At 39.2% G+C, this 12588-nt stretch overlaps 1 protein-coding gene across 6 annotated transcripts in view; it reads left to right on the forward strand.

Moving 5' to 3' along the window:
* hipk3b (homeodomain interacting protein kinase 3b) overlaps positions 1-12588 on the forward strand; it is a 41095-nt gene that overhangs the window by 9149 nt on the left and 19358 nt on the right. For all 6 annotated transcript variants that reach the window (XM_032544488.1, XM_032499510.1, XM_032500319.1 and 3 more), the window contains exon 3: positions 10535-10658. In XM_032544488.1, the coding sequence (XP_032400379.1) occupies positions 10535-10658 (124 nt within the window). The remainder of the gene's footprint in view (positions 1-10534; positions 10659-12588) is intronic.

Raw genomic sequence — 12588 nt, forward strand, 5'->3', positions numbered from 1 at the left:
AAGACTGACATTAAAGCGACACTATGTAACTTTTCCCGCTTCGATCCCCATACAGGTTGAAAGCCGAATTTTCCCAGTATGTTTCATTGGAACCACAGATCCGCTACCCGATCTGGCAAACTTGCATAGTGCGGTTATAGCCGATAGAGAGACGCAGGGAAAAGTTGCAGCGGTGTGAACTGGTATGTCTCAGCTCGACTCATGCCAGCTGGTGGTGTTGCCTAACTCAGCATGTCTAGTCGCCAGTGGCTGGTTATAGAACCAAAGGGACATCACCTGTTTCAACAGCCAATCAACTCCAGTCAGCTGATCAAGTCAGTACCAAACTTGCAGCTGATTGAAATGGCAGAGTTTGGGGCAAAGGCTCAACAAATTGTCTTTGGAATTATGTTATGAATGCTTTGGTTTGATTAGAGAAGCCTGAAATGGTTTCAACTTTTGGTAAAGAGGCGGTTGTTCATGTTCAAACTACTTTATTTATCTGAAAAGGCAATTCAGTTTCAACAGTCTACGGACCAAAAACCCAATTTACACAGACACATAAACAGCAGTCAGGAGTATGTCAGAGACAACACACCAGGGCTGGACAATGGGTATACACAGTTCAGTTCCAATGTCACAGTAACCCATTTCACTGTTTGGGTTGTAGTATCCATTCCTGTTTAGCATAGAGACTCTAATGGGTGTAATGGTGTTCCATTTGAACAGGGAAGTCGAAATTTACAAGTTCCCAGTCAATGATTCTACCTGGAATGTCCCCTAAAGTCGGATTTTGGACTTGGAAAGTCAGAGAACCTCACAAACCTGGACCAAAGCCGGCCTCAAAATCCAACATGGCTGCTCTGTGCATCAACAGTAGTGAAAGCTGTAGTAATGTTAAAGTACTGTTTATTAGTCGTACATACAGTACAGTCCAAATTATGTCTGGGGATATGTTGCTATAGTATTACCATGCACAAAATACAGCCTAATGTGTTGTTATCAACCGGTATTGCTAACTATGGCACCTTTTATTTGAACAATAGATCTTTAAGCTTCGGACAGTAGTAGATACTTAACAGCAGGTTGTGTTAGCTATGATCTTTCAACATGTGCTGTTTCTGTCCTAAGCAAAAACTATTAGGAATGTCTGAATTTGAAGTCTCGTGGTCACCGTTTCTTACAACTTTTCAAGATTAAGTAAATGGATTTTGTGGTACAAATTGTTCATGCTTTTTTTGTCTTAAGTCTTGGTTTCTGAGCCCAGCAAGAAGTAAGCAGGATGTATAAGCCACTTTCAGGTCAGTGCTAGCTGTTCCAGTGAAAGGCATTTGCATGGCATTTAAATAATTTCCACTGCCTGCACACTAAGCAAGTGCAGCAGTATGCTTCGCCAGGAATTAAAACGCTATCGATGAAAATATACTATTTGATGTCTGTCTCTATTTGCATTTACTATAGCTTTATTTCACTGACTAAAATGAGAAGACAATACTTGCATTGACCCAGTAGAAAAATACACCTAATTATTGCATTCTCTTTTCATCCCACACATTATTCAATTCAGCATTTTTGTGAATATTGTTGAATTGTATGCACTTTGTTTCAGGAAGTTGCTCAAAATAGAACTTTTGTGCTTTGCTGTACTTTTGTGGCGGAGGATGTGAACAGTGCAGCTATTGTAACTCTTTCAACTTTCAACTTTGGTGACCAGCAGTTTCTCACAGGTGTTTCATGGTGTGTATTTTGATACACAGATGGAAGCTGTTTGATCAACAAGTGACTTATGTGGCAACACATTTCATCCTCAAGTTGTAAAAAACAAACAAATTATATGTACCATATTGTACCTATCACTTTCATTTGTAGGGTTACATGGCCTTGTCATCAGGCTTTGTCAATACCAATGCAAATAAATATGTAAAATACAGTTTTGCCTGTTATTTGTAATATGATACTTGTGGCTATAGATTGATGGGCAGTTTCCTTATATTCATTATGGACTTAACTTTTTAGTAGATACTTCATTCAGAATGTAATGTTATAGCTAAATATTTAGATTTTTTTTGGGATTTTCCAGTCAGGACAAAGTTGTTTTAATAGATGAAAAATGCTTTTGTAAAAATGTTTTTTCTCTGTAGTTTGTACTCCATTGCAGACAGGAGTATGCAAAGCATACTTTGAGGGAACAGTGTTGCTGTGGCTAGGAGTGAAGGGTTGCTTAAAATAGTTCCTGGGATGCTAGCCAGTGGGCTTTGACTTCTATAGATGGTGAAGCACATAGACAGCCAAAATGAAATAGGGACAGCTTGAAATACTAGAGAGCTCTCACTTACTCAAGGTCAACCAGCTCTAACGTCAGCTGTTTTGGTTTTCATATGCTCGTTTGAGTTTGTGTGTGTGTGCACAGCATTATATATAATTGTTGATCAGTAATTTAAATCTTATCTATTGGCAACTAAAACCAATAAGTTGACATTTACACTAGCTGCTTCCTCAATTTACAAGCACGCTTATAGCTTTGCCACCTTGATTTGCACAGCCATCTTAGTTGGAGCTCTCATGCTCATTTTTCTAGAATCACCCTTTTTTTTTTATTAGTTTTTAGCTACATATTCAACTAAATAATTGCTAAAGACAAGTTTATTCAGGCAGATTTAAATGTAAATGATACATGGTAGTAAATTATTTCAATGTGGATGTCCTTTCACTTTTGTTGTTTTAATTATTTTAATTTTGCGGCATATTAAGAATTTATTGGTTTAAACTTGCTCTAAACTGTCTCTTAACTAGTACCTCTACAAGCTGTAGTTCACTGTCTTTCACACCATGAATATTTGGATATTAACTTTTCCCTGAAATGGATCTGACATTTCTAAAGAAAGAGTAAGTAATCCTCCAGACAATCTTTAGAACACTTATATGCACACAAGCATCTCCCCTTTTATGAACAGTGTACTTCTTTGGTTTAGTGGATAATTAGTGTTTCCAGGTATTTATATGGCCTAAGTAGCATTTTTTTTAACATCTTAATTACCAAAATGTAGTCATTTGGTTTTCAGTCCACTTTAATGTATAAATAGTGTATGTTAAATAAGTATCCAATGATGATAACACTTTTTTTTTTTAACTTCAAATTTGATCTGCGACGGAAGCAACTCCCTCAAGGTTTACAAAATATCTTGTCGTATCTTGCTGATCACTTCTCGTCGTTGATCCAATCTGTACTACGTGCTGTACACGGCTTCATATTTCCGCCAGCAAATTACTTTGCTGATGTTGTGCCAACGGTCATATTGTTTTAATAAAATATGTTGTTACTGGTATAAACAAGAATTAGTGCAGTTACCAGAGCAGCTAATGCATGTTTTTATGGCATTTTGTCTATCCTCTTGCAAAGCTGCCCATTTGTTGTTACATTAGGCTACATTAAATGTGTGCAAACTGAACTCATTGAGTACTTCATTGTTGGTTTTTTTCCCTGCGTGTTATGGTACAAATAATGTTTGAAAAATAATTCTGCAGATTTAATGATACCACAGTGTGCAGACACAGTTCAGCATAATGTGCCGTGATACCCCTGCTTCAAAATACTAGTCTTTATGGCATACCTATTTGATGTGGTAGTTTAACAAACCATTCAAACATAACAGAAAAGTAAAACTGCAGAAAGTACTTCAAATTCCAATGTCAGCTTTGTATTCCAGAAAGCCTTTATGTACTTGCTTTTATATAAATAAGTTATAAGACTTCACCTTGAAAATGGCATCTTTCTTCACTAAGGCTGAGCAGTTGGCAACAATAAGCAAAGATAATTGTTGTAAAGGCTGTACATTGCTGATAGCGTGCTCCTTTTGCCATGTATTTGGATACATGTTAGGCTTAAAATAGATTTCAGTTGATTAATAAGCTGTGGGTTGTCTGTCAGCTTTGTTTTAATTTTTCCTCATAAAATTAAAAAAACATGTAAATCAAATAAAAGCAATTACAACTTAAGCTGAACATGCTACGTTTACTATAGCCTTTACATGACATCCGTCAAGGAATTCTATATAGTTGTGCATGACATAAAAATGTTTTTATTTGTTTCTGTTTTCTAAAATTGACCCTTTATGTTTATTTTTTTAAATACTTTTATTTGTTGGGCTTTTCCGCCTTTAATTGATAGAACAGGTCAGAAATAATAGTGGGAGAGAGGGAAGACATGCAGGAAAGTGCCGCAGGTTGGATCCGAACCCTGGGCCTGTGTGTCTAGGAATAAACCTCCACATATGGGTGCACTCCACCAAGGGATCTGCCCTGGCACCCCGTTTATGTTTTTTTAATTAGGCCTACCCTAAGGCAAGGGTTCTTGTTATCTTGTCCATAGCCAGTTGAATTCAAAATGCTTTAAACTGCAATGCTATAGAGCAGAAGCTCAGTCCACCTGAACTGGAAAATAAAGTCCTTCCTTATCACTGGCTCCATGTCAGCAGCGTATTGAATGGTTAATAGTTATAATTTATATAAACTGTGAAAAACAGCAGATGTGTCCTCATCAAAAGTGCCACTGAAATAGCATTTAGTCTTAAATAACAAAAATAAGTAAGATTAAATAAATGCTTGTTTGCAACAACAACGTTTTTCACCAGTCATTTGCTGTTAAACAAGAAAAAGACAAAACACTAGATGGCAGAAGGAGATTTTTTCAACAACTTTGAACGCAACACAAGTTTACGGTGCCGGACCCAAACACAACACTCCCTTCACTGTTGTTTGTCCGACAGTGTCCATGCTGTCTCAAAGTGCTACTAGTCTCCTCTGTGTCTTTAGCTGCAGGCTGTTGTATGTCCCGGTGTTGGAATCCTTTCCAGTGAAATACAGTAGCACTTTACAAAATTTAGCTGTCAGCATTTTAACCCTGTTAGAGCTAACGTTACCTGCTGTATGTTAACTAGCGTCACGCCGTAGGCTGTTGTTCAATTGTGTCAACCGGTTCTAATCTTTACACATATAAATTGATTTTGAACCGATCCATGATGCATCGTTACAGCCCTAATGGTTAACATTTGTAACACTGCCTTTGCCTCACTACCTCTGTGTTCCACTGAATAATGCATAATACCATGAGTGTCTGGAATTACTGTTCTTGGAAGAGACATGCGGCAAAGCTCCATTCTTTCATCGTGAATTCACCATTTAGTCAATTTTTCTTTGTGGCTGAGCTTATGCCAACTGCAGTGTAGCCCAAATTAGTTTATTTATCAGAACAAGTTTACTCAAAGGCCTGCGTAAGCATGCAATGACAATGACCCCCTCCCTATGTTTAGTCACCCTTATTTGCTGTTCTCTGTGTGAGCTGGATGCCACTTTACACCTGATTCCTCCCTGTTAGGACAGAGCAGAGAGGATCAGACCTATTTTTGTAGTGCGAGATAATGGCCATGAATAAGAAATAGAGAGAGCGATCATTTCTCTGCTCTGCCATGGCTCCTCCTTGCAAAGCATATGACTCGTTTCTGCACTGCTTTTCAGATGCATCTGAAGAAAAAAGGACTTATCAGAAATGCCTATCAAAGAGTACTGATATTTTGGGAATATGCTTGTATAATATCTCAGTCATAGAAGATTAGTATCAATTTTGTATCTGTGCAGTATGTACAGTATAAAGATATGTTTGATGTATATTTAGCCTAGCTTGACACAAATACTAGAAGCAAAGGAAACAGCCATTGTCTAAAGTTAATAATACACTTTCCAACAACTCTAGAAGTATTGTGTTAAATGTTACCTAGCAATCCAGGCACCAATACAGCCATCAGTCAAATTTGTTCAGAGTTAGGATAGTGTTCAAAGCTTGCTCCCTTGCTATGTGAAGATGACTATTGACATCATTGGTGCTGGATTGATGAAAAAGAGAAGCAGCTGTTTGAGATGAAGGAGAGAACAGTTGAACTTGTTGACCAGGAAAAACTTGTTTTCATTGGTCAGAGCCATCCACAAAGGAGCAGTAAAGTAAATTGGAAGCTTCAGGCTGTGAACCAAATTGTGTGATTACTCTCGCCTGTTTTGGTTTTATTTTGTGATTGTTGCTGAATATCATACCTGCAGTGTGGGCGGGTTATACTTGGCACCGTGGAGTGCCTGTGCTGGCCTGCTGTTACTGCTGCGCTCAGCATTGTGCATGACAGTTTGTTAGAGAAGGTTTCCATTAAAGACAAGCCAGCACCCAATGCAGAGTTTGTTATTCAGTCAGGTCTTGTTCTTTAGTCAACTCACCAAGACCAAATGTTACATAGTGCACCATGTCAAAATCATTAAAAGCACAGGTAGTTAAAAAAAAAAAAAAAAAAGTACTCATAACATTATTTAAACTATTTTCAACTTGATCAGAATCTCTAAAATGCTGTGGTATACAGTGATTGAAAGGTTGGGAAGTGAGCTTTGAACTGGGGAGTTTTGAAAAGGGCATCTGCCAATGCTGCAAGCAGGCACAGAAAGCTCTGTGAAGACGCTTCTTTTTCCCCTCTGCTGCTTCTGGCTGTGTATTTCACTGATAACGCATGAGGCTCTATGGAAACCTTCAAACACAGTGCTATTGATGACAACTCTTGTCTCCCTTCCAACATTCATTTCCAACCTTTGAACAGTAATATTGTAGACAAGTCTTGTCTCCCTCACAGTCATTTCTTTCCAACCTTTAACCAGCGCAGCAGTATCAGTCATCGGACCTGATGTGCACCCCTCTGTCTTTTGGCATGTTCAGTTTTCATACAAATATATACATTTATTTGCAGCACATTGAAGAATAGAACATGAATGTTTTGCGTGTTTGGAAAAATGGATGTATTTAATGGAAAAAAGTTGGTTTTGGAAGAATAACTACCTGTTTAGGTGCAGCTATTTGGCATCGGGTTATTGAATAGAATAATTGCAGTTTTGCCTGCATGTTAAACTTGACCTTAAATATGTTAACCAAGTTATCTAATAGGTGGTTAGGTACAGGTGCTTTGCGCTATCATTTGTCTGTGAGTTTGTGCCTGTTTAGGAACACATATTCATGTGTTCTCCACACCCATCTTATTCCTGTTAAGTGTCACAGCGGGAGTCCATCCGCTCAAAGCATAGTCCATCACCTTACGTTTCCTCCAGAGCTCTTGCATGTGGTGAACAGGCACGAGGCTTCTGCTCCTGTAGCATTCATTGGCCCTCAGCTTTTACTTCATATCCTCAGGATGGAAAATATATTTGGTTTCACAGGAAGATGCTTGAGTTGGGTTGATTTGGATTTGCAGCCATGGCAACTAGAGCGGGAGACTTGCCGTTTGTTGTTTGGCTCTCTTTATTTCACTCTGTGATTTTATGTGTGGTACTGCTATTGTGCATTCAGAAGGTAAAAGGAGGAACAAAAGCATATTTACAAAAACAAAAAACAATGTAACCATCCTCTGTGTGCCCAGAAGCACTTTGCATAATCTTTGGTAGATTCTGACATTGGAAAAAACAAACAAATAAGAAGGAGCTAAACATAAGATGACTGAATGTTCCATTCCTTCCTTCTCTTGGTCCCTGTCTTTGTTATTTTCCTGAAAAGTTTTTGATTTCTACCTAAGCGTATACTGGCATCATTATTATCATGGTTAATATATTTCTCTAATATAATATATAGTTTGTTAGAGTTTGAAAACAGCCCAGAGCAATCTTAAAATGTTGTTTATTACATGGAAAAGAATACTGTATCCCTGACATTGTTTACATAGGACTTGATTCAGCAGCCTTTTTGACTTTAAGAAACAGGGACTGCCCGTTTAATAAAAGCAGATTGTTAAAGCCTGTAATAGAAGCTCTTATACTGCACATCTTAAATTGACTGAGGCTGTCAAACTCAGAAGTTGAATAGCAGCTATGGATGCACTTTTGGCTGTTGCAGGGGGGTAAGACTGTCAGGTTTTGGTTACAGAGTTTGTTACTAGACCAACCCGATGATGCCTTGTATCCTGATGAATGCAATTGTGTTGATATCTAGCTTCTCTCTCCTCCAGGGAAAACCTGTTCCTTAAAAATAGGACACGCCTGTGAGGCAGAAATGGTTGGCATAACTGCCTGGTTGGTTTTCTGCTGCTATGTTGTACAGCTGTTGTGTGCATTTGTTTGGACCATGTGATAAATAAGTCTGTAAAACCTATTTTAGCAGGTCTTAAATTTGCTGTTGCTATCCATATATCCTACTCCATTCAGTCCCATATGGCTTCAAAGACGTCAGAGTAGTCTCAGTATTGCCTTAGTTGGTATGTCCAGCTTTCTGAAATAGTCATCTTAGTCATTACAGCTAATTGTCTTGAAATCTCATCCTAGTCCTTCTTCAGATTATTTAAATCCTCTTCCTTCATGATGGAAAATAGTTTGTTGAGGGTAGGCTTTCATCTGGAGTACATGCTGAACGGAAGTGAAATGATAGGTCAGTCACTCATGTTTCTCTTGCATCATTTTTAGCTGAGTTATTCTGAGCAATGCTATTATATGTGTAGGCGATAAGGGCACAACTTAACAATAATAATAATAATAATAAATAATTATCATAGCAGGGTCTCAATATATTTGTAAGATCATAAACAATGTTGAATTAAACAATGTTGAATTATCCCCCATCCCTGTTGTTGCATAGAATAAGGAATGGAAAGAAAGTGTCACATAACATCCCTCGTCGTTTTTGCAAATTCACTGCATCTACGCAGAGCCTACGTGGATGGCTTACACCGGATTTATTCTTGTGCGCTGGTGTGTCGGCGTCATTCTAGACTTGCACTACTGTCTGTTCAAAGTAAATGAAAAGAAGTGTATCCTTATGCATTTGGAATTTTTTCAGCTGTGCCAAATTCTCACCAAACCATATCGCCTAAACTGCTGTATCAACCGAGCCATGACTTCTGTGTACCATTACACCCCTACTAGATAGTCGTTGTGTTTTATAGGTTAACTAGTGCAGTGCCCGTTGCGTGCTGCTTGCAGCTTTCTGGAAAGTTGCTCATGTCATGAACTTAACGCACCAAAAAAAAATTCTATTAGAATCCTTCCTTTAAATCTGTTTATATCCGTACAACAGCATGCTTCATGTAATGTCTTTTGTACCAGCCAGACAGAGTGATTCCTGCTCACGGAGCTTCCTGCCTTTATGGTGTTTCATATATATTTATTTAGTGAGATGGGCTCTGAGGCCAATCTTCCATACACTTGTATCAGAGAAAAGAGCTCAAGCTACATCATGCTGTCAGTGCATTTTCACAGTTTATAGGCTTTGTGGTACATTACAGTGATATTATGGAGTTAACTTGAAGTAACTCAGAGTCAGCAATTAGGTGAAGATGTAGTGACTGGACTGTGATACAACAGCCTATCAAAGCTCTTATACCAGCCTGGCTGACCTGCTAACCCACTAACTCAGCCTGATGATACTTGGCTAGGCAACTCTCACGCACAACACTGACTTACGTAGTACTTATGTACTTAAGTAGGGATGTTAATTAACAACCGTCTACTGACAAAAATAATTTTGACCGATTTAGTACAGTCAAAAACGTGTGTGTGTGTGTGTGTGTGTGTGTGTGTGTGTGTGTAAAAGGTTTGCTACATGGTTAAATACAAATAGACTGTATAATCAATTTCTTAACTTCTAGTTAACTTGCTAGTGCGAAGTTAGTACTAGCAAGTCAACTAGCAGTTGCGTTTAAAGCTCTTTTGTTCTCTGCTGAGTTCGTGGCTCTTAGCTGCACGGCGCGCACACCAGAGAGCTACGTGCCACTATATTGATGAGGACTGGTGGGTTAAATCGACCATCCTACACACAAAGTATGCTAGACGGATACAACTGACAGATGTGTGTCTGCCTGTGTTGGTTGCGCAGGCGCAAGCGGTTTCAGAAAAGTGGATGCATGTGTTCACAACAGTGCACATAATATCGCGGCTGTGCGACTGGTGCAAGTCTGCAGCTGTCTGCGGAACGTGTGTACGAGCCTTGGGAAAACTGGGACTCCGTTGCCTGCTTGTCAGATAATGGTGAATGGCCAGTTAACAAGGGTCGGCTGTCGGTCGCAAAAAAAAGTTAGCATCCCTACAAGTCACTTGGCACCGATACAGATGTAGGCCTACCACAAATTCACATCTGACTAGCCATAAACTGGAATTCCACAACATTATTATACATTATATTTGCTCAAGTAATAAGCACCAGCCTACACAGCCCAAAAGCAATACATCAGTAGTGAAATTGAGAAAATGGTTTTAAGGTGGTTTTTACTGTACAGCTTTTATGTTAACACTTAAATGCTTAATTGTTATAAATACTAAATTGCAAACGATATATAAAAGGAGTTTATATTCTTGTGTATGTTAGTGTTTAGTGGATGGTTTATGAATTTGTAGCTTTTGTTACAGAGCTCTAAAGATGTTAAAATGGCACAATTTCACTATCTTTATATGAAAAAGTCTGTACAAGTATATCACTGTTTAATGTGTTCATATTACATGTTGTTATCGTGTGACCTTATATTAACAGTTGTCTGTTTTTGTCTGTTCACAGGGCTCCAGAGATTATTTTGGGATTGTCGTTTTGTGAAGCCATAGACATGTGGTCCTTAGGATGTGTCATAGCTGAACTTTTTCTTGGCTGGCCCCTTTACCCTGGAGCCCTGGAGTACGACCAGGTAAACAACCATCTTCTCACCACAGATCACTTTTTAGCTGCCATTGGTTCTTGTTTATCATTCTTCGGGAAGTTTCCGCTTTTCAATTCCTCCTGTGGGCCTACTGCTATCATCTCTTTTCTGTTTTTCTATATACGTTATCCTATATACAACGTATCCCAGCATCTCCTACTTCTGGTTCCAACTTCTATGACTCAGTCTCTCCCCTCTTTACCATCTCCACATAGAAACTGGTTTGCTCTGGCGCAGAGGGCCTTCCTTCCATTTATAGCTTATACCCTATGGTTTTACCCTTTCTACCGCCTTTTCTCCCATAGGTCATTCATCCTCCCTCCCTCCCTTACACTTTCCAGTCAAAGCAACCCAGAGGTGTGGGTTCGGTGTGTTTGGTTTTTAGTTTGCATTTAATCCAGCTTTGTGTTACAGGCTTGCCTTCAGGTTACTGACATAGACATGGCTCCCACTGTTGAAGTTTGCGGCATATGTGATCATGACCACTTAGATTCTGTAGGGAAGATGCTGACAAAGCTGTAAAAAGGCAGACAGAGCAGTTCACCAGCAGGGTTAAGTACTTATGGCTTTAAGCTAGGACAAGAATGCAACATTGTCACGGTGTGTATGGGGGGAAAAATCTGTTATTATATTCTGTCCAAGATTTATACTTAATGGTGTTTTAAGGGTACTGAAGGGATTTTTTGTGGGACAACATGGATAGAAAGGACAGGAAACTTTTGAGGTACAGTGAAAGAAAAACCTTTGTCCATAATTACACACGGAAAGAAAGACAGGGGTGGATGGATTGTTTAAATGAAGGAAGAGACTGATGGCTCAAGTGGTGACGTACGTACCCTGAGGATTGTATCAGCTGGTGTCTGACAGTGAGCAGAAAGGCATATTATTGTGATTGATGGTATGTCCATTAGGAGCTGTTGGACGTCTGCCCCTCCCAGTGGAGCACTGACAGTGGGCTTATCTTGAGCTGCTTTTCCCCTACCCTGGAGCCCTATCTACCCAAATCCTGCCAAAAGAGCCTCAGTCAGAACCTTTTTTGTCCCATGCAGCACCCTACATTACAGCACTCAACCCCACTGCACACTCCAGTCATACCAAAGTTTTTTTATGGCCTGGCATCATTTTTCACTCTCCTGAGGAATGAGACAGGAGAGATAACTCGACACCTCCGAAAGAGATTTGACTTGAGCACAGCACCACCAGTCTAAATGTGATGAATCTGTTTTTGCACGAGCCAGTCTGCATGTCACAAAGCTGCTTTAGAGATATCTGGGGGGAGCCTCCTAGATTTAGTAAGGGACAACTTGGAACTGACGGGGTTGACATGGGTGGATGGGATAAAGTTGTCATAGATAAGGAATGTAAGAGACAATAAAATAAAAAGCAAGATAACGGGTAAAAACAAATCTGTAGAATGAAGTAAGTATCAGATAGAGATCAAAATCTGCTGTTTGTAAATGATTGACTTTGTATCTATGTACAGTGTAAACACAGGTATTGGATTGTGTTAGAGGGCTTGAGTAATCTATAGAGAGAAAACAGAAGTACGTCACATTGCACCGCCCCTTTTTCTGTCTATTGTTGTCTGCTGATTAAAATACCTGCAGTGAATGTTAAGCTCTGGATGTTCTCTGGGATGTCTAAACTTCCCACCCTGGCCTGTTTTAGCAGAGTGGTTATGCAGTAGAGTCGGAAGCACATCCTGGAGGATCCTTTTTCTTGTCATGTGCCTTTGAGTAATATCCTGAATCCCAGTGCTGTGATTACACTATGCTTTACCACCCACCTAACATTGGAAATTATGTCTCTCTTTGCCATGCATCATGCATGTGCAAGGTATTCAATTTGGTCATAGATGACAAATGAATGGGAAAAGCAGACCGTGCTGGAGCATAAGACTAAAGATGAAAATATATTT

Source organism: Etheostoma spectabile, chromosome 1 (assembly GCF_008692095.1).
Source record: "Etheostoma spectabile isolate EspeVRDwgs_2016 chromosome 1, UIUC_Espe_1.0, whole genome shotgun sequence".
NCBI classification, from domain to species: domain Eukaryota; kingdom Metazoa; phylum Chordata; class Actinopteri; order Perciformes; family Percidae; genus Etheostoma; species Etheostoma spectabile.